We start from the raw sequence: 19,994 nt of genomic DNA, 5'->3' as shown, positions 1-19,994 counted from the left end.
TATACAGTTTCTAAGGTGGAAAAGGATTCTGGAGGATGAAAGTCCAGAAAACAGAAAAACATTTGTTCCTTACCTAAGCTGATCTCTATAGTTGTGCTTGTTGGGACCACCATGGTTGGAATGAGGTGTGTATGAGAGAACCAGAGAAGATTTTTGTATCTGTGTTTAAGGTCTGTTGATATTGTAAAACTCCAGTGACAGAAATCTGAAAGACCACTTGTATAAGAGTAACTAAGTGGGCTGCCAAAGATCCTATCAAAACAGAAAGTCGTTCATTAACTTAAGCTGGTAAAGTAGTCATCATTCTTTGAACTCTGGACCTATCTGTTACTTCTGTTTTCTAAACAAGCAAGAGTGGTGGGCATCCTTCTGATAGGAAGTGGGAACATCATAGAGGGTGTCTCAATAGATGGTGCATTTTAGAATCTCACTGGTTGCTGTAAAGGCTGTGTCCACCTTTCAAGGCCGTATGGTCCCTGGAGAAGCTAGACTGAGACTTTAATTTGGAACAATGTGTCTTTGTCAGCTGCTACATCCGCTTTCAGCAGCCTACAGGACTATACTGGGGGAGAGTCTAATTGATCAGGTAGACCTAGAGAGGGTGAGATTCCGTGCAGAGTTCTGGAGAGACACCTGTAGTGTTTCTGTTTAAGTGCACTTGAAGGCCGAGGGTGGAACCTTTGGGATAGATAGGGAAGTACTCTCTTCCCTTGGGGTGGTTGGGACTATGTGACTTTTGAGTAAGAATTTGTATGTGGCTTGGAGTCCTAAGAGATGATGTCAGGGGGGCCGTACCTGAAGAAAACAGCAGTCAGCAGTTTGTGGAAAGGATTGTGCATCTGGCAAAAGTTCTGGTGACCTCACCAGGCCTGGATAGTGTGGTACCAACCCAAGTCTGCCTTGGCTTAGCATGCTAAGGATGTCGGGTTTACCATTTATCACAGATGGTATTGTGGTAAGGGGAAGAACGGGAAACACAGCAATGAGGGGGACTGTACGAGGCTGAGCTTTTTAGTTCATTATGGATCAGCAGTAAGCATTCTGTAAACCTGTCTACTTTGCTGATTTTCTGTGACTTTTTCCGGACTTGACTTTCTTCCTAGTAAAAATTCCATGTGAAATATCCTACCCTTTTCTCTGCTAACCTACGTAAAGAGAGGATTCTTCTGTAGCTTGGGAGTTGGAAGGGAGCTTCATTGCAGCCTTCACACCAGGTGTGATGGTAGCAGGAAAGTTGGCAGCTCTGTAGATCAGTGACAGCCAGTGAAATTGAGCCAGATAAGGAAAGAGGGCTCCTGCGGGATTAAAATGAGCCCAATTCTGACCTTTTCATTTATTTGAGAATTTAGAATCAGTTCCACTGTTTTTTTTGAAGGTACCTAGGTACAGTTTCATGGACTGGGTATATATCAATGCATACATCATGGCTCCTGTCCATAAATATCTGAATGAGAACTATGTGTAAGTATAAAAAACCCCAGAAGCCATGATATGATTGATAAGTATTGTACAGCCTTAATTAACAGGAAGATGATGTGGTCTAATTATATCTTTCTATGGAGAGTCATTAAGTTATGGAGAGGTGGTAATGTTTGAACTGCGCTCGAAGATGAGTATGTAGAGAAGGGTTTGTTGGCAACGGAAGACCTTTTTAGGCACATACAAAGTAAAGAGCTGTCAGAGTGCCACGTGTGTGGAGGGAATGGCTACACAGTTGGACGGGGCACAGGGTCCTGGCTGGTAGTAGTCAGGGCAGGACTTGTTATAAAACATGTGGGGCTAAGGCATATGACAGATGTTTTCTCTTTTTTGAGATGCAGTCTCACTCTGTCGCCCAGGCTGGAGTGCAGTGGTGCGATCTCGGCTCACTGCAAGCTCTGCCTAGCTGGGTTCATGCCATTCTCCTGCCTCAGCCTCCCAAGTAGCTGGAACTACAGGCACCTGCCACCACGCCCAGCTAATTTTTTGTATTTTTGTTAGAGATGGGGTTTCACCATGTTAGCCAGGATGGTCTTCATCTCCTGACCTCGTGATCCGCCCGCCTTGGCCTCCCAAAGTGCTGGGATTACAGGCGTGAGCCACCGCGCCTGGCCAGTGACAGATGTTTTCTTATGGAGGATGTTCTTGTGGCAAGTGGCAGGTAATGTTTCATCTAGATGTGGAAGTTAAAGTCTAGGAAGTCAGTTTTGTTTCTAGCCTAATAACATGCATTTTTCTGTTTGCCTAGTGCTTTTGGTGTTGCTTCCTGTTAGCTTAAACAGATGTGTATTGAGTGCCTACAGTTTAAATAAAACACCATGAAACTCTGTGGTGAGTGGGAGGTGCAAAAGGTGTATAACAATGACCACATCTTAAAGGAGCTCAGATTTTATGTAGGAGACCAGATGGATAGGAATACAGGAGGTAACAAAGAATCTTAAAGTTGGCATACTCCAAGGGCCCACATTGTGGTTAAAGCAAATGCTATAGGAGGTGGAAGGAGGGAGCAGCCCCTGTGGTGGGGAGTGGTCAGGGAAGGCCTCGAGGTGAGAAAACTTGGGGAGTCTCAGGGACAAGTGGGAGAGGCGACAAGGAACACATTCGAGGGAAGGCCTGGAGATGAGTTGGGGAGAAAACAACCTCTCCAGGTTGAAGGAGTCTTGGTCATCCTTTAAATGTTTATTTAAATACAACTTTTTATGCTAAGTATCACAGGGTGTGGGTGACAGGATTGGAAAGGTAATTGGGGGTTTGGCATTCCACTAAACAGTAGGAAGCATTTGAGGTTTTTTTGACAAGGAGGTGAGTGTGAGATTTGATTGGTGCAACAAGGCCGCAAGTTAGGCAGCCTTAGGGTTGTGGCAGCAGGAGGAATGGAGAATGGCAAGATAGAGTCACTTTGAGAGAATATTTGATGAAGATGGCTGATTTTTTATAATGGATGAGAGAGAGCAAAGAGGAAATACAGCCTGGATGCAGAGAGGAGCCAGTAATAAGAATAGAGAAAGTGAGAGGGAGCCAGTAGCTCCAGGAAGGAAAAGAGATGATGGGTACTACTGTATTAGTAATAGAGAAAGTGAGAGGGAGCCAGTAGCTTCAGAGAGGAAAAGAGATGATGGGTACTACTGTATTAGTAATAGAGAAAGTGAGAGGGAGCCAGTAGCTTCAGAGAGGAAAAGAGATGATGGGTACTACTGTATTAGTAATAGAGAAAGTGAGAGGGAGCCAGTAGCTTGAAAGTGAGAGGGAGCCAGTAGCTTCAGAGAGGAAAAGAGATGATGGGTACTACTGTATTAGTAATAGAGAAAGTGAGAGGGAGCCAGTAGCTTCAGAGAGGAAAAGAGATGATGCACACTATTGTATTAGTCTGTTCTCACGCTGCTAATAAAGGCATACCCAAGACTGGGTAATTTATGAAGCAAAGAGGTTTAATTGACTCAGTTCCACATGGCTAGAGAGGCCTCACAATCATGGTAGAAGGCAAATGAGGAACAAAGTCTCGTCTTATATGGTGACCGGCAAGAGAGCTTGTGCAGGGGAACTCCCATTTATAAAACCACCACATCTTGTGAGACTTATGGGGAGACCGCACCCATGATTCATTTATCTCCAGCTGTCCCTGCCCCTGACACGCAGGGAGTGTTACAATTCAGGGTGAGATTTGGGAAGGGACACAGACAAACCATGTCAACTGTTTAGAAGTATATAGTCTCATATAATTAAATCTCTGTAGCGAAAGATGGGAAAATTGGGGAAAAGGGCTGGATGAGAAACGTAAGACATATTACAGAGTAACATAGTGAATTACACTTGGATTTTTATAATTGTTCTGTCAACAAAAGCATGGTATCCACTTTTAAAATGTTTGTAGCTAAATTTTGAAAAACAGTTAATTCTCTTTTTGGAAAGCTTTTTATCACACCAATTTTTTATTTATTGAAAATTTAAAAGGTGGATATATGAACAAAAGTAACTTGTGATCTTTGCATAGGAAGGTAGATGCAGATATTTATATATTTATTTCTCAGTCTATGTGTCTCTCTGTGTGTATATAATTTTTTTTCCCCTTAGGAGAAAAAAATTACTGTTTTATATCTAGGTTTTTCCCTTACCTGCTATGTTACAAATAGTTTTTCCTATAATTCAATGTGCTTCTACTTTTTTTTATTTTTGTAAATTACTTTATTTCTTCCATGATGATTTAGAGGGACTATTTTGTCCCTCTAAATAACAAATATGTCATAAATAATACCTCGCCATCTTCTAACCAGTTGAGTAATTTCTTGTGCAATAAGCTACCTCACATCTTTTGGCAAGCAATACATTAAATTTCATTAATAAAGACGTTAGACAATGAATTAGGACACAATTAAAATTTGCTTTAAATATTTCTTTGGGGGAGAGGACACCACACTTCTACTCGATGAAGAGAAACATTTTTACAGTCCAGGGGTCTTTTTTTTTTCTTTTAACACCTATTATGCCATGAAGTCATAGGTAATAGTTTCCAACAGCGCAGGCTCCTTCCCGTGGGTTCTCACAAAGTGTGCTTCTCTGCATGGAGCAGGCTGACACCAGGTGCCTTACTCTTTGGCTTCCTTCTTTTTCTGATCATTTTTCTTCACCCTTTTCAGGAAGCTATCTCAGCTCTTAGAGTGCTTAATGTGCTCAGCACACACATTAATTCTCTTGGCAAGAGTCTTGCCCTTAACTTGTTTGTTTACAACAGTGCCAGCAGCATGCTGGGTGGCATTGTAGACTCCTCAACTTTTGCCATGTTAACACTTGTAAAGCATTCCTTTTTGAACAGTACTCATTCCCTTCATGTCTACAATATCACCTTTCTTATAGATTTGCATATATGTGGCCAAAGGAACAACTCCGTGCTTTCTTTTTTTTTTTTTGAGACGGAGTCTCGCTCTGTCGCCCCGGCTGGAGTGCAGTGGCCAGATCTCAGCTCACTGCAAGCTCCGCCTCCCGGGTTTACGCCGTTCTCCTGCCTCAGCCTCCGGAGTAGCTGGGACTACAGGCTCCCGCCACCGCGCCTGGCTAGTTTTTTTGTATTTTTTAGTAGAGACGGTGTTTCACCGTGTTAGCCAGGCAACTCCATGTTTTCTAAAAGGCCTAGAGAACATATATCGGTTGCCTCTCCTCTTTCCCTTTGTGTTCATCATTTTGGCGAATTACTGGGAGATGGTGGTTCTGGCTAAAAGGAAGCCTTCTACAATATTTTTAATGCTGCATAATATTCCTACATATGGCTATTTCTGTTTTGTGCTAATTTATCGAACCACTATTTATTATTGGATATTTAGTTGTCTCCTGTGCTTTACTATCATAACAGCACTATAATGATAGTGTTGTACCTACATTTTTGCATATAGCTAGCATTATTTTCTTAGGATAAATTCCTAGAAGTGGCACCATTGGGTTAGAATGGGTTTACAACTCTTGGTAGACTGCCACTCGTGAAGGTTGTTTCAATATATATTTTGGGTGGGAACATGGAAGTGTTCATTTCCTACATTATATCAACTCAGATTATTATGAAAAAAATACCGTAGCAGCAACAAAAAAGACTTTATGCCAATCTGTTAGTTGAAAAATTGTATCTTATTTAAAATATTCATTTTTTAAATAGAGCAATATATTTATTGACCATTTACGTTTCTTAAATTTATTTTTAACTTTATTGTGATAATTTTTCAGACATACAGAAAATACAGTAGTAAACACCCACATAACCATCATCTAATTTAAAGTAATACTTGTCATATTAGTTTATACATTTTTTTCTGATTTATGTTAATGTAAATATAACTTAGCTATCACTATAATTCACCCTAAATAATTTAGCATAGAGCTTCAAATAATAAAAACAATCTCCTACACAGTCATAATACCATTGTGCACCTAATAAAATTAATGGTAGTTCCCTAATATGAAATACCCAATCCAGATTCAAATCCTTAATTATATTGTGTTCCATCCCTATAACAGGGAATCGAAGTAAAGGATGGGCAGATGCAGTGACCTGTTGTGTGCACCTTCTCAGTGGTTGGAAAACAGTGTAGGGGATTTGTCCTTCAGTCCCCGGATGTGAGTGATTCATGGCAAAAGGGCAACTGGATGATTATGGTTCTACCCTGGCTCATTCACAGCTTACAAACCTTTATCAATTTACTGTGACTGGTGGTGAGCAGGCCAGATAGGACCCCTGCCCTTGGGGAATGGGCATTTGTAGTGATAGGTTCCTTCTGGTTTCCTTTGCTGTCATCTTCACTGAGTATGGTGGTATTTCTTGGTGATGACAATAAGTATTATACAATGTTGTGTGAGAACTCCTAAAACTCTTCCCATTTTTCAGGTGTATGTTTAATCATAATAAAACTCCCAAAAATTGCAAGGGAGGAAGGCTTCAGGTTTGCTAGCGAAAAATGTTCTTAAAGAAGGATTAATGACATTTTAAAGATGTGGTGTCTATGAGGATATAGTCTGTTCCCCCTATAGGGACCCTCTGCTCACTGCTGCAGGGAGAGCAGAGTTTAAAAAAACTCAGAGAAACTCTCTGATATTTAGTCCTGAAATGAAAGAAAGACTGGTGATAAGGTTTGGCTGTGTCCCCACCCAAATTTCAGCTTAAATTGTAATAATCCCCACATTTAAAGGGTGGAGCCAGGTGGAGATCATTGAATCATGGGGGTGGTTTCCCTCATACTGTTCTCATGGTAGTGAATAAGTCTCACGATGTCTGATGGTTTTACAAATGGGAGTTCCCCTGCACAAGCTCTCTTGACTACCGCCGTGTTAAGACATGACTTTGCTCCTCATTCGCCTTCCACCATGATTGTGAGGCCTCCCCAGCCATGTGGAACTGTGAGTCCATTAAACCTCTTTTTCTTTATAAATTACCCAGTCTCGGGTATGTCTTTATTAGCGGTGTAAGAACAGACTAATACAACTAGTGTCTAAGCTTAGAAAAGTAATGGAAGAAATTTCAAAGGAGAAAAAAATTCTATAGACTCAATTATATAAAAATACCAAACTGGAAAAATATTTGCAACAAATATAATAGACCAAAGCGAGTAAAGGGCATGTTCACACACTGTTGGTGGGCTTGTAAATTGGTACAGTCTTTTCCGGGGAGCAGTGTGATAATAAGTACCAAGAGCCCAAAAGTTCCTCTCCTTTGACTCAACAGTTTCTCTTCTGGGAACCTAGCCTTTGAAAATTGCCAGGAATTTGGACAAATGTTATATACAAAGCTTGCTACCTTAGCTTTATTTAAAAATACTAAAAACTGAAACTGTCTACTGGTACTAGAAAAGTTAAATTGTATGTTAAAATAAATTATTCACTATCAGGGGCAAGCTTAGGTAGTGTAACTCCTAAGTCATAGGATTGCCGTAATTAGCAGTGATATTTCCTTTATATTTTCATCTTGTTTTGGCTCAATTAGGAAAATCAAAATATAATTCTTTACATGTCCAAAAAGCTGAATTAAATGCTAACTGAAGACTGGTAGGATCACTGGGGCATCTTTGAGCCTTTCCCTTGTAGTGTGCTAAAAAAATGTTACCTGTAAGACAATACTATAGAGCATTTATGTAATATAAAGTACTTATTGTGTATAGGGCATTGTGCTAAGTAGATGACATGATTATCTCATTTGTTTCTAGCATCTGTCTTATGAAGCTGTAATGTTGTTCTACTCATTTTATGAATGAGAAACCTGAGTTACCAAAAGCTTTAGTTACCTACCTGAGGCCATTCAGGTGGTAAGAGGCACAATGCAGGCCCGTGGGACACCAAAGCTTATTATTACTGAGTATCTGAGCAAAGCCTTAGTCTGCATTGGAATTAAAATGTAGAAATGACAAGTGACTTTTAAAAACAGTTTTTATCAGGCTTAACTTGGATTAGAGAGAGAGGGGAGACACTGCCCTGGCACTTCGCTGCGCACCCTCCATCACTATGGCTACCAGTGTGTTTCTTGTCACCCAGCTAGGCTTGTTCTTGTAGATGCACAGTCCTTGCATTCTGAGTCCCCAAACCACTGTTTTGTCCCCAGGATCAAGAGGCCGTGTCCTGCTTCATAAGGACACCACAAGATCCCATGTGGTTTCTCAGCATTTCTACCCTTAGCGCTCCATGCAACAGAAATTAGTGGGTTCCCTCTTATCCAGGCTGGAGTGTTATCACATTAAGGGCCAGACCTTAGGAGAACACTGTGAGGAAGCATTGTATGCCACCTAATTCTTACTGAGCATTTCTGCATGGTAATGCTTTAGAATGGAGAGGACAGTAACTAGAGCAGCATTTACTGCCTCCCTCCATAAGATTGCTCAAGATGATATGCACTTAGTAGTTTGCTTTCCAGCTTAGCTTGTTTGCCATCCTTTCTTGTATCATTGATGCTCTTAAAGCAGGAACGGGGCAAAGGAATTAGGTTGTTTGTCTCCATGACTTCGTAGTTCCACTTTTTTTTTTTTTTTTTAAAAAAAAACTATGTGCCTTTGCTAAAAAGCAAGACATAGTTTGTCTTTCCACATTTCTGTAAACCAGGGTTTCTGAACCTGGACATTGCCCACACTTTGGGCTGGAGAACCGTCTGTTGCAGGGAGTCATCCTGCGCATTGTTGGATGTTTAGCAACATCCCTGGCCTCTACCCGCTGGAGTCAGTAGCACCCTTCCTCGCATGTTGTGACAATCTTAATTACCATCAGATATTGCCAAATGTCCCTGTGGGAAAACATTGCTCCCAGTTAAGTTTATACACATAAAATTTGACTTGTTTTTTCTTTGAAGTGTTGGGAGATAACGGTCACTGTGAAGAGTACATAATCATATCTGATATTTTATCATTTGGATATTTTCAGCTTTTTCACATATCGATCCCATGATTATATACTTTTGAAAATCAAATATATAAAATACTGTTTTTCTTTTTTTTTAAAACAGTATGCAAGCATTGAGAAAAACGGTGAATTTTTCATGTCCCCCAATGACTTTGTCACTCGATACTTGAACATTTTTGGAGAAAGCCAGCCTAACCCAAAGACTGTGGAACTTTTAAGTGGAGTGGTGGATCAGACCAAAGATGGGTATGTTTATTTTTAATTATCTCATTTAATTCTTTTTGTTTGAAACAGCTTTCTTTTGCTCTAATGACCAGGAAGTGATTAAATGTATACCTTTCCATCTCTTAGGACCATTTTCTGTACTTACTACTATTATTATTACATTATTTGAGTAATAATTATTTCCTTCAGTCATTGTTTCAAGTTGGGGATTCAGTATGTATATATTTGACTCGTTTAAAGAATGCTTTACCGTTTCCGAGAACTATTATGTCATCAAGGTGGTGGTGTGCAGATATATGACAGTATTTATATGCCTTTGGTATTTTTCAAGGCGGCTGTAAAATTGTGAGTAAATGTACAACATAGCTCTGTAAACGTTAACTTTTCTGTAATCTTTCTTTCTGATCAAATCGCCTTTAAAAATTCACATGTGATTCCAAAGCCCCAAGAAAGGCACTCTGCAAAAGCTAGAGGAAAGAAACTGTACCATATAGAATTAAATAGGACGTGCTGCACAATGCCTTTGGATTCTTTTTTTCCCTACCAGTCTTCTCTGCTTCCATTTTGTTGGAACTTTTTTTCCCCCCTCTTTTGAGGCAGGGTCTCACTCTGTTGCCCAGGCTAGAGTATAGTGGCATGATCTTGGCTCAGTGCAACTTCTGTCTCCTGGGTACGAGCGATCCTCCCACCTCGAGCGATCCTCCCACCTCAAGCGATCCTCCCACCTCAGCCTCCTGAGTAGCTGGTACCAAAGGCGTGCACCACCATGCCCAGCTAATTTTTGTGTTTTTTTGTAGAGACGGGGTTTTGCTGTATTGCCCAGGCTGGTCTGAAACTCCTGGGGCTCAAGCCATCCGCTTGCCTCAGCCTCCCAAAGTGTTGGGATTTACAGGCATGAGCCACTTCATCTGGCCTTCTGCTTTCATTTTAAAGATGGGGTTTTCTTAAGGTGTATAAGATGCAGTGGCTTTTACCATTAAACACAGAAGTTTGGACTCTGAACTCTTGCTAATCAAACACGAATGTCTGCTAATAGCCAAAGTATAATGTACAAGAACTAACCTCTAGGTAAACTGTAAAACACCTTGCCTTCTTCCTTCTCTAGGTAAACTGTAGGAGACTTCGCTTCTGTTCCTGCTGCTTGCCAGCACCCTTTTGACAGATTGCAGTTACCTACCACTCTGAGATGGAGTTCTCTAGCACTGAATTTTCTGTTTATTGGAATCTTCATGTGTCTGATTTTCCCACATGCAGTGGTTTGAAATATAACCCATGCATAATGTCTTTGTGTACTTCAAATACTCTCAGTTTTCACTGGCACTTTCCTTTTTTTATTTATGCACTTGTCACCCCTTTTTTTTTTTTAATGGAAAGGACCTCCTGTAAAATGAAGACCTTGATGAGTGGGAGGGAGCAGGCAGGGACTTAGATGATCTACTTGTTGCAGTTTTCTGGAGGATTGTTGGATTATGCCTTCTCTCTCTGTTCAAGCGGCAGAAGGTTTCCTTTTTAACCTTCTTACCTTTGTTTTCTACCCTCACCCCAAGGTGGAGTCTTTGCTTGGTAGGAAAATGTAGTATATGAGCAGGGTGGTGCAGAAAAAGGCTGGGGTGTATTTCACAGTAGTTCATTTAAGCTGAAGCTATGCAAAACATAGACTTATTCCAGCAAGCATTTTTCTGTGGAAAATCTGGTTGTTTTTTCACTCCCTAGAATGGCTCATGGTTCAGAGGAGGTGTGACCAAGTTCACATGCAACATGAATTATCTGCCTTAATATTTGAGATCAGTTTTTTCTAATTTGGAAAAATTTTAAACTACAGAAAAAAATTCTGAGCCACACAAAAGTTGAGAGAATACAGGGAGCACACAATCTATACGCTTCACCTAGATTGACTTTTTATTAACATTTTTACCATCTTTGTGCTCTCTTTGTACACACATATTTTCTACACACAAATATATACACACATAATTTCTTTTTTTGGTTGGAACACTTAAGTATAAATTGTATGCCTCACAATATTTCAGCATTTATCTTCTGAGACTAAGAACATTCTCCTGCATGAACTCCCATGCTATTATCACACTTAGGAGAATTAATGATCATGTCAAATATCAGCTAATGTCTAATCCGTATTTAAATATACTAGAACTTTCAAGTATATTTACAGATCTGGTGTCTTCACCTCCCTTCCCTACCTCAAATGGCTCTTTGCCTATTCTTGTTTCTTTTTTGTTTTTTTATTGAAGATTATACTGCATTTTGTTATGTCTCCTTTACTCTAAAACAGAACAGAAACATTATATTGTTTTTCATGATACTGACTTTTGAAATCCAGGCCAGTTATTTTGTTGAAGGTCCTGCATTCTGGACTTGTCTGATTGTTTCCTCATTGTCTGATTCAATTCAGGATACATTTTGGGGTATAGGTTAGGAGCTATTCTGTACTACCTATTGTATGTCCTCGGGAGGGAGAGTGTCCAGGTGTTGGTGATGCTGTTTGATCAGTTGATGAAGGTGGCATCCACCTGATATTTCCATTGTAAAGACTCCATTTTGTCGTTATATATGAGTAGATAATCTGTGGAATGATACATCAGGATCACATGGATATCCTTTTCTCCAGCAACCTTTCACCTAATGGTTTTAGCATCGATGATGATTCTTTGCTGAATCAGTTATTCTACTGATGTTTATAAGGTGGCGATTTTTCTAATCCTATAATTTCTCCTATACTTATTGTCCAACATTCTTTGGTAAACAGAAACTTTCTTTCCTCTCCCCCTTTTCTTTCTCTTTTAATCTTTTATATCAACATAAATTACTGGATTTACTTACTTTAATTCTGTATTATACTCCATTACCAGTATGCTCTTACATGCAAAGTGTCTCAAATCTGGTCAGTGGGAGGGCTGGGCTTCAAGCTGGCTTCTTATTCTCAGCTTTCAGATGCTCCGTGCTTTTGACAAATTAGTTGTTCCAGGCTCACCTTGGGCTGTTCCTGCCTTTGACCTGGAAATCACTCCCCCCACCCCGCCCGGACAAGAAGGTCTGATTCCTTTTATTTGGGAATGTGCTTAGAAACAAAGCTCTGGGCACTGGCTTATTGTTCCCAGGGTGTTACTGCTTCTCTGACTTTTCAGTGAAAAGAGCTGGGAAATGTACAAACTTTAAAAAGTTAAAAGTTCCTAATGACATCTCCTTTTAAATTTAACATTATAGGATTTTTCTTTGCTTTTTAAATTTTGTGTCTCTTTCTCTCTGTGAAAATTTTAGTTCCTACATACATTAGTGTGTTTATGGGCCTTTATTTGATAGAATTGGAAGACCTCTGAAGGTATATGAAAGAGCAAAAATATTTTAAAAAATAAATAAATAGGCTGAGCGCAGTGGCTTATGCCTGTAATCCCAGCACTTTGGGATGCCGAGGCAGGCAGATCACCTGAGGTCAGGAGTTCGAGACGAGCCTGGCCAACATGGAGAAGCCCCATCTATACTAAAAAGACAAAAAAATTAGCCAGGCATGGTGGCTGTCACCAGTAATCCCAGCTACTTGGGAGGCTGAGGCAAGAGCATCGCTTAAACCCAGGAGCTGGAGGTTGCAGTGAGTAGAGATCATGCCATTGCACTCCAGCTTCGGTGACAGAGCAGGACTCCGTCTCAAAAATAAAATAAAATAAAATAAAATAAAATAAAAAATAATTGGAATACCTTCTGATGTACTTTGCCTTCTATTTTATCCACCTTCCCATTAATAGACATGCTTTTTCTTTTTTAAAAACATATAATCTCCAAAAATACAGACTTACATTTATCAGGTAACAACAATGTAACATGTATTGTACATATATAATATAACATAATGTGTGTATTTTCTCAAAAGTTTGTGACAGATTTGAAAGGCTGACTTTGTTTTCTTGGTTTTATCGATGAGATATCTGAAGCTCTTGGTATTTAAACAGTTTGTAGCTAAAAGGTGCTCAGGCCTGTCAGGTTTTAAATTCCTTGGCCTTTTCAGTGTTCTGAGCTGCCTCTTCTCATAATCGCACAGTCCTCTTTAGTTGACATTTTCTTTTAGATTTTGTATTATCTTAAATCTCAGTGTTTTACTGTGACACGGAAAATGTTAGATGGCCTTAATCCTTTGCCCTATAACAAATCTTTTAGTTGCAAAAACCGTGAACATCTCAGTTATTTTTTCCTTTGATTTCTAGTTGGCATGTAATAATTGTACATATTGGATACTGAGTGTTAGTTAGTTCAGTACATGTGTATAATGTGTAATAATCAAATTAGAGTTTTATATCAATTTGTTGACTAAATTTAGTTAAATGTACTAAGAAGCATTTTCGCAAAAGCCCATGAATGGAAACTGTATTTTGAATTCTGTTACTCACCTTAACAGGCTGAATAATGGCCACCCAAAGAGATCTAGTCCTAATCCCTGGAATTTGTAAATATCACCTTATTTGGAAAAAGGGTCTTTGCATCTGTGATTAAATCAAGAATTTTGAGATGAAGATATTACTCTGGGTTGTTTGGGTGGGCTCTAAATTCCATCACAAGTGTCATTAGAAGATAGAGGCAAAGGGAGAGTTGACACAGAAACAGGGAAGAGGAAGAGACAGGTGACCACAGAAGTGGAGATTAAAGCGATGCAGCCATAAACTGAGGAATGTCTGGAGTCACCAGATGTTGGAAGAGGCAAGAAGGGATTTTCTGCAAGAGCCTTTGGAGAGTCTATGGCCTTATTGAACTCTTGATTTAGGGCTTCTCATCCCTAGGACTGTGATAGAATAAATTTTATTGTGTTAAGCAACCCAATTTATGGTAATTTGTTTTATTTGTTTATTTATATTTTATTTTATTTTTAGGCAAAGGGTCTTGCTCTGTTGCCCAGGCTGGTCTCAAATTCTTAGGCTCAGGCTATCCTCCTGCTTTAGCTTCTGGAATAGCAGGGATTACAGGCATGTGCCACTGAACTCAGCTGTTTGTATTTTATTTTATTTTTTTTGAGATGGAGTCTTGCTCTGTTGCCCAGACTGGAGTGCAGTGGCATGATCTCAGCTCATTGTAACCTCTGCCTCCTGGTTCAAGCAATTCTCCTGCCTCAGACTCCTGAGTAGCTGAGATTACAGGGGTCCACCACCATGCCCCACTAATTTTTGTATTTTTAGTAGAGACATTGTTTTATCATGTTGGTCAGGCTGGTCTTGAACTCCTGATCTCAAGCAACCCACCTGGCTTGGCCTCCCAAAGTGCTGGGATTATTATAGGTGTGAGCCATTGCACCCAGCCCCAGCTATTTATATTTTCTAATTGACAAAAGTTGAATATATTTATGATATACAACGTGATGTTTTGAAATATGTATACATTGTAGAATGGCTAAAGCAAGCTAATTAGCATGTCCATTACCTCATATACTTATTTCTTTTTGTGTTGAGAACACTCAAAATCTACTCTTAGTAATTTTCAAGTATACAATATATGATTATTAAGTATAGTCAGTATGTTGTACAATAGGTCTCTTGAGCTTACTCCTCTAACTAAAATTTTGTATTGTTGGACCAACATCACCCCAGGGCCTTTCCCCATACTGTCCCCTTCCCCAGAGCGAGGCCCTGGCAACCACCAGTCTGCTCTCTGTTTCTATGAGTTTGACTTTTTTAGATTCCATGTATAAGTGAGATCATGTAGTATTTATCTTTCTGTGCCTGGCTTATTTCACTTAACATATTGTCCTTCAGGTTCATCCATATTGTCGCAAGTGAGAGGATCTCCTTTTTAAAGGCTTAATAGTGTTCCATTGTGTGCATGTATCACATTTTCTTCATCCATTCATCTGTTATGGGCACTGGAGTTGATTGCATATCTTGGCTATTGTGAATAATGCTGCAGTGAACCTGGAAGTGCAGATGCCTCTTCAGTGTACCAGTTTTATTTTCCCATTGTAATTTGTCACAGCGGCCCCAGGAAATGAATACACTCATGCAGCTGTTTTTTTCCGGGACATTAGAAAGCTTATAGTTGTGAAGAATTTTCTTTTGCCAAGGACCAACCTGATCTAGAAAAAACCTTTTTCTAGTGGTAGTTTGTCTTGATCCAGACATTTTCCAGGCAGAGACCCCTGTTGTGAATTGTCTCTGTGAGGTCATGGCCGCTTCCTAAAGACTTCACCTGTGTGTGGGCTGGGGTGGAACTCTGGGCAGGGAATTTAAATGCCTGTGCACTTATGGCCTTAACACCTCCAGCTTGCTGAGAGAGGGATCCTGTTTTCTGTGGCACTCTCGTTTCTAATGGAGTGATGCATGAGTGCCTTGGGTGCCTTGGTCAGCCTTCCATGCTGGAGCTTCTCTCTGAACATTCTCCAGTCATTCAGCAGCTCTTTGGGAACCTCGTCTCTGTGCTTGGCACAGTTGTGTATATTGAGATAACATGGTGAGTGGAAAAAAAGCACAGTGCTTGTTGCCCTCTTGGAACTTCTGATGTAATGGAACAGATAGGTATTCATCAGGGAGCCTGAAAGAAATGTGAATTGATGTGATACTGCTATGAAAGAGTGGGATGGTGTGAGTAACAGCAAATAGGGGCTTCATTTGGACTGGGAAGTTGGGAAGAATTTCCATGAGTGACATTTGAGCGGCAGGAGTTGGAGGTGGGAGTACAGAGGACAGAGAGTTGCAGGCAGAGGGAACAGCATTTGCAAAGGCCCTGTGTTTTGAAATGCAGAGGCTGGCATGCCTGGAGCACGGAAGTGCAGGGCATGGTGGTGGGGAGAGGTGGGCTGTGCCCAGACTGTGTAGGGACTTGTACCTCATATTAAGGATTGGGATTCTTTATCTTGAGAGTGCTGGAGAGCCATCAAAGGCTAATTTGAATGAGGGGATTGGCATGATTTGCCTGTGTAACAGCATACTTGCTGTTAATACTCTTTGTTGTGTTTAGACCTCCCTGCATTCCACTGTTTTAATCTACTTAATGATGGGTTTAATCAATTTATGAAGTTCCGTAAGGGAGATGAGAGGAGACTTTGAGTGTCTAGGTCTGGAAGCCTTTTGTTTTTGGTGGGCCTTAATAAGTGAAAAGGGCTTGTCCCAGCATTGAGGAGGAGGTGGGACTCTAAGGACTTCTTAGGGCCTAGACCTCCTTACTGATACTGAACCACAATAACTGAACTGTACCTTTTAGATTTGGTTGTGATTATTATTTTTTTCATTCAAAATGAGAATAAAGCTTTGTATATCTTCTAAGTATAATTTTTATACATTGTTCACACAACTTGTCTGTTAAGAGCAAGGTGAAAATCTTTGATCTTTGCAAATGTTCTATTTATTGTTGTTATTGACTGTTGTCTCGTTAAAGCGAGTCGAGGCTAAAAAACTGTCTTCACTTGTGACTGACCTTCTCACCTGGGAAGACCACGTGGGACTAGAATAAGCTGGAGGTGTTGAGTGCCTGACTCACTGAGGGTTACGGGTACCAAGCACTGTCTGTGGGGTGGGCACCAGGTGGCTCAGGGATCCAGTCAGCTTGCTAGGGTCACATAGGAATTTACCACACGTATGTCTTTCATCTCCAGTGTGGAACCTCTTTGCACTCCACGTGCAAACAGAAGTTGACGCTTCTTTTGGAAAAGGGATGTTAGTTGTCTCAATTTGCTAGTGATGAGGCTGACAGATTCACCATACTACCTTGTCAGCCCCCTGCCACTTTGTTGTACCAAAATGACAGCAATATAATCAAACCCTTAAATAATTTTTTTTCCTTTTTTTTTTTTTGAGACAGAGTCTCAGGCTGGAGTGCAGTGGCATGATCTCAGCTCACTGCAACCTCCGCCTCCTGGGCTCAAGCAATCCTCCTGCTACAGCCTCCCCAGTAGCTGCAATTACAGGCATGCACCACCATACCCGGCTAACTTTTGTATTTTTAGTGGAGAAGGAGTCTCACCATGTTGGCCAGGCTGCTCTCGAATTTCTGACCTCAAGTGATCCACCTGCCTCAGCCCTCCCAAAGTGCTGGGATTATAGGTGTGAGCCACTATGCCCGGCCTTAAATAATTCCTTTCTGTTCAGAGTTTGAGTCCTGGACAGTTCCTGTTTTGATGCATGAAGAATAAGGGCATCAAAGAAGAAAAAGATGAAAAAGAAATCTAAAGTTTAGAAATGTGTGGCCTATATAAATAAAGCATGTTCTCTGCCTTTCCTATGTTCGCTATTCTTTTTCTGAGGAAAAAATATATGGCCTTTTAAAGATTTCACAAGGTGAAGGAGGATATAATAATGTTGATGATAAAATCATTTTTATATACCTGTTTTCATTTTGTGAGGCTGTCACGATGAAATCCAGGCCTTGGCCACATGCTGGGAGTTAATGAGGTTTACAATTGGCAATACTTAAAGAGTATTAGGGTAATGTATTTAAACATCAGCAGTTCACAGCCTGAAATGTTCATCATCTGTCAGGTTATAATACGGAATCAATAAGGGGAGGTCTTTCAATTTGCTGATGAGGAAAGTTTTCTATACCATTAGGGTAGACATAGATTTCAGATAAACACCTGAAATTCATAAACTATAGAATTTAGCAAAAGCATCTCTTCAATTAAAAAAAAAAACCTTGATAGTAATCAATAGCAGTCACCTGAGAAGCTTAGATTTTCTTCTTAGTCATCAGACTCCCAAATTAATCTACCAAAACAAAAAGCCTCATTAACACTCTCATTGAATCAGTGTTATTTTTTCCTTTCTCTCAAGGTGTCTGATTAACCCCCTTTCTTTTAGCATTACTCACTTTGTGTTAATATTTGATGTCTGAAATCATGGAGGGGTGGGTGTGTGCAATGTGGTGGCTAGACACTGTCTACAGGCAGTAAATTAAAAAGAATTTTTAAAAAGGTTTGTATTATGTTGCTGATGTATTAGGAAAATCTCTAGGAATGTCAGGTGCCTGGGTTTTCTTTTTCTTTTTAATTTCAGAAAGGGTTGATTGCTGACTGGTTGCTGATTTCGCTTCTCATTCATATGTACAGATAGCGCTCCTTCTCCTCTTACCTGGCTCCTCCTGCTTACCAATCCAAGCCTTCTTTTGGAGAGTTTTATTGAAAAGGAAAGATGAGAAATAAGGCCATAACTGGAAGGAAAAGGGAGGTTGAAGGAGGTTTTTTTCTAGGTGAATAAATAATGTCTGCCAATGGGAAAGACTCACTTGAGAGTAGATAATATTGACAATGTAGGAGAGAAAGGAAAGACATTCTGGAGCATTGTCGAGAAGGTTGGCCTCTTGTAATAGCATGGAGAGTTCAACTAGAACACCTGACCTCAAAGTGTAGCCAGTGGACTCCTGGAAGCCCCTGAGAACTTTTCAGAAGTCCAGGAAGTCAAAACTATTTGCACAATAGTAAAAGCATGATCTGCCTTTTTCACCATGTTGATATTTGAGCTAATGTTTCTGAAAGCAACAGTGCATAAAACTTCTGGTGGCTTAATGGCAAATAAGGTTTTGTCTGAACATTGATGTCCCTCCAAAATTCATGTTGAAACCTAACCTGCACGGTGATAGTGTGAAGAGGTAGAACTTTGGGGAGGTGATTAGGGCTTGAGGGAACCTGTTTGTCCCTTCTGCCATGTGAGGATGTAGCAAGAAGACACCGTCTATGAAGGAGAAAGTCTTCCCCAGACACTGGACCTACTGGTGCCTTGATCTTGGACTTCGCAACCCCCAGAACTGTGAGCAGTAAATTCTGTTACTTATAAATTACCAAGTACTAGGATATTTTGTTGTAATAACCTGAACAGAATAAGACAGACACCAATCCAAACAGAGTAAGCAATCATTATTTTCTTCATTACACATTCATCATCATCATTATCATATTGATTCTGCTTCAGAATGTCTTTGAAGAAGCAGTCAAAATCATTGATTTTATTAAATCTTGCTCTTGATTACACAAGATTACATTTTAAAATTCTGAGTAATGGTAAGTATTCATAAAGAACTTTAATATAGTATGGTGGTTGTCTGAGAAAAAGTACTTGTTGTGAGTTGCTAGTTGAGCTAGTCTTCTTCTTCTAGGGGTTACGGGCTACCATTTATTTGAAAGAATGACTTATTTGAAAGATTTAAAATTTTCATGTTTCATCTTCCTAATACTTAAAGACTTTCTGATGTCATTGGTGGTGATGTTAATGAATGTGGCTTTTAAATATAGTTTAATGAAGTTTCCTAACATTTGAATGATCTGCATAATATAGAGAAACAGTGTTTCCCCAGTTGACTGGAGTGCATGGTGTTACAAAATTATGCATGGGTAAAAGATAGTTTGAAAAGTAGGTCATAGACCGATCAATTTTAAGGTAACAGAGAAGAGAAAAGTTCACTAATATAGTTTCAGATTGCACATTGCCACTAGTCTTTAAGAAACTTTACTTATTGGGATTTGGTGTTGTATCAAAGAAGAACATCCCTAATTATCTAAAAAGGCCATTAAAATACTTCTTTCTTTTCTAACTATGAATCTGTGTGAGACTGAAATCCTTTCATATTCTTCAACCAAAACAACATATTACAGCAGATTGAATGCAGCTGTTTTCCATTAAAGTCAGACATTTAAGAGATTTGTAAAGATATAAAACTGCTTTTCTCGCTAAATTTTCTGTTTTAGAAAATATAGTTCTTTGGCAGTGTGTGCTGGCTCACGCATGTAATCCCAGCACTCTGGGAGGCTGAGGCAGGAGGATTGCTTGAGGCCAGGAGTTTGAGACCAGCCTGGCCAACATAGCAAGACCCTGTGTCTACTATTAAAAATAAAGAAAGTATAGTTCTTTTTCATACAAATGTTTTATATTACCATGTAATAGAGTTACTTTTTAATGAAATAAGTATTTTCTAAATTTCCCAATTTTAATTTCTGTACAGTAAATATGATA

At 39.8% G+C, this 19,994-nt stretch overlaps 1 protein-coding gene across 3 annotated transcripts in view; it reads left to right on the top strand.

Annotated features, from left to right (window-relative positions):
- SLC25A13 (solute carrier family 25 (aspartate/glutamate carrier), member 13) overlaps window positions 1-19,994 on the top strand; it is a 214,560-nt gene that overhangs the window by 34,314 nt on the left and 160,252 nt on the right. For all 3 annotated transcript variants that reach the window (XM_011955113.1, XM_011955112.1, XM_011955111.1), the window contains exon 3: window positions 8,942-9,084. In XM_011955113.1, the coding sequence (XP_011810503.1) occupies window positions 9,081-9,084 (4 nt within the window). In that variant the 5' untranslated portion in view covers window positions 8,942-9,080. The remainder of the gene's footprint in view (window positions 1-8,941; window positions 9,085-19,994) is intronic.

Source organism: Colobus angolensis, unplaced genomic scaffold (genome assembly GCF_000951035.1).
Source record: "Colobus angolensis palliatus isolate OR3802 unplaced genomic scaffold, Cang.pa_1.0 Scaffold394, whole genome shotgun sequence".
In the NCBI taxonomy this organism is placed as follows: domain Eukaryota; kingdom Metazoa; phylum Chordata; class Mammalia; order Primates; family Cercopithecidae; genus Colobus; species Colobus angolensis.
Note: the sequence above shows the minus strand (reverse complement) of the source record. Positions and strands in the feature narration are given on the sequence as shown.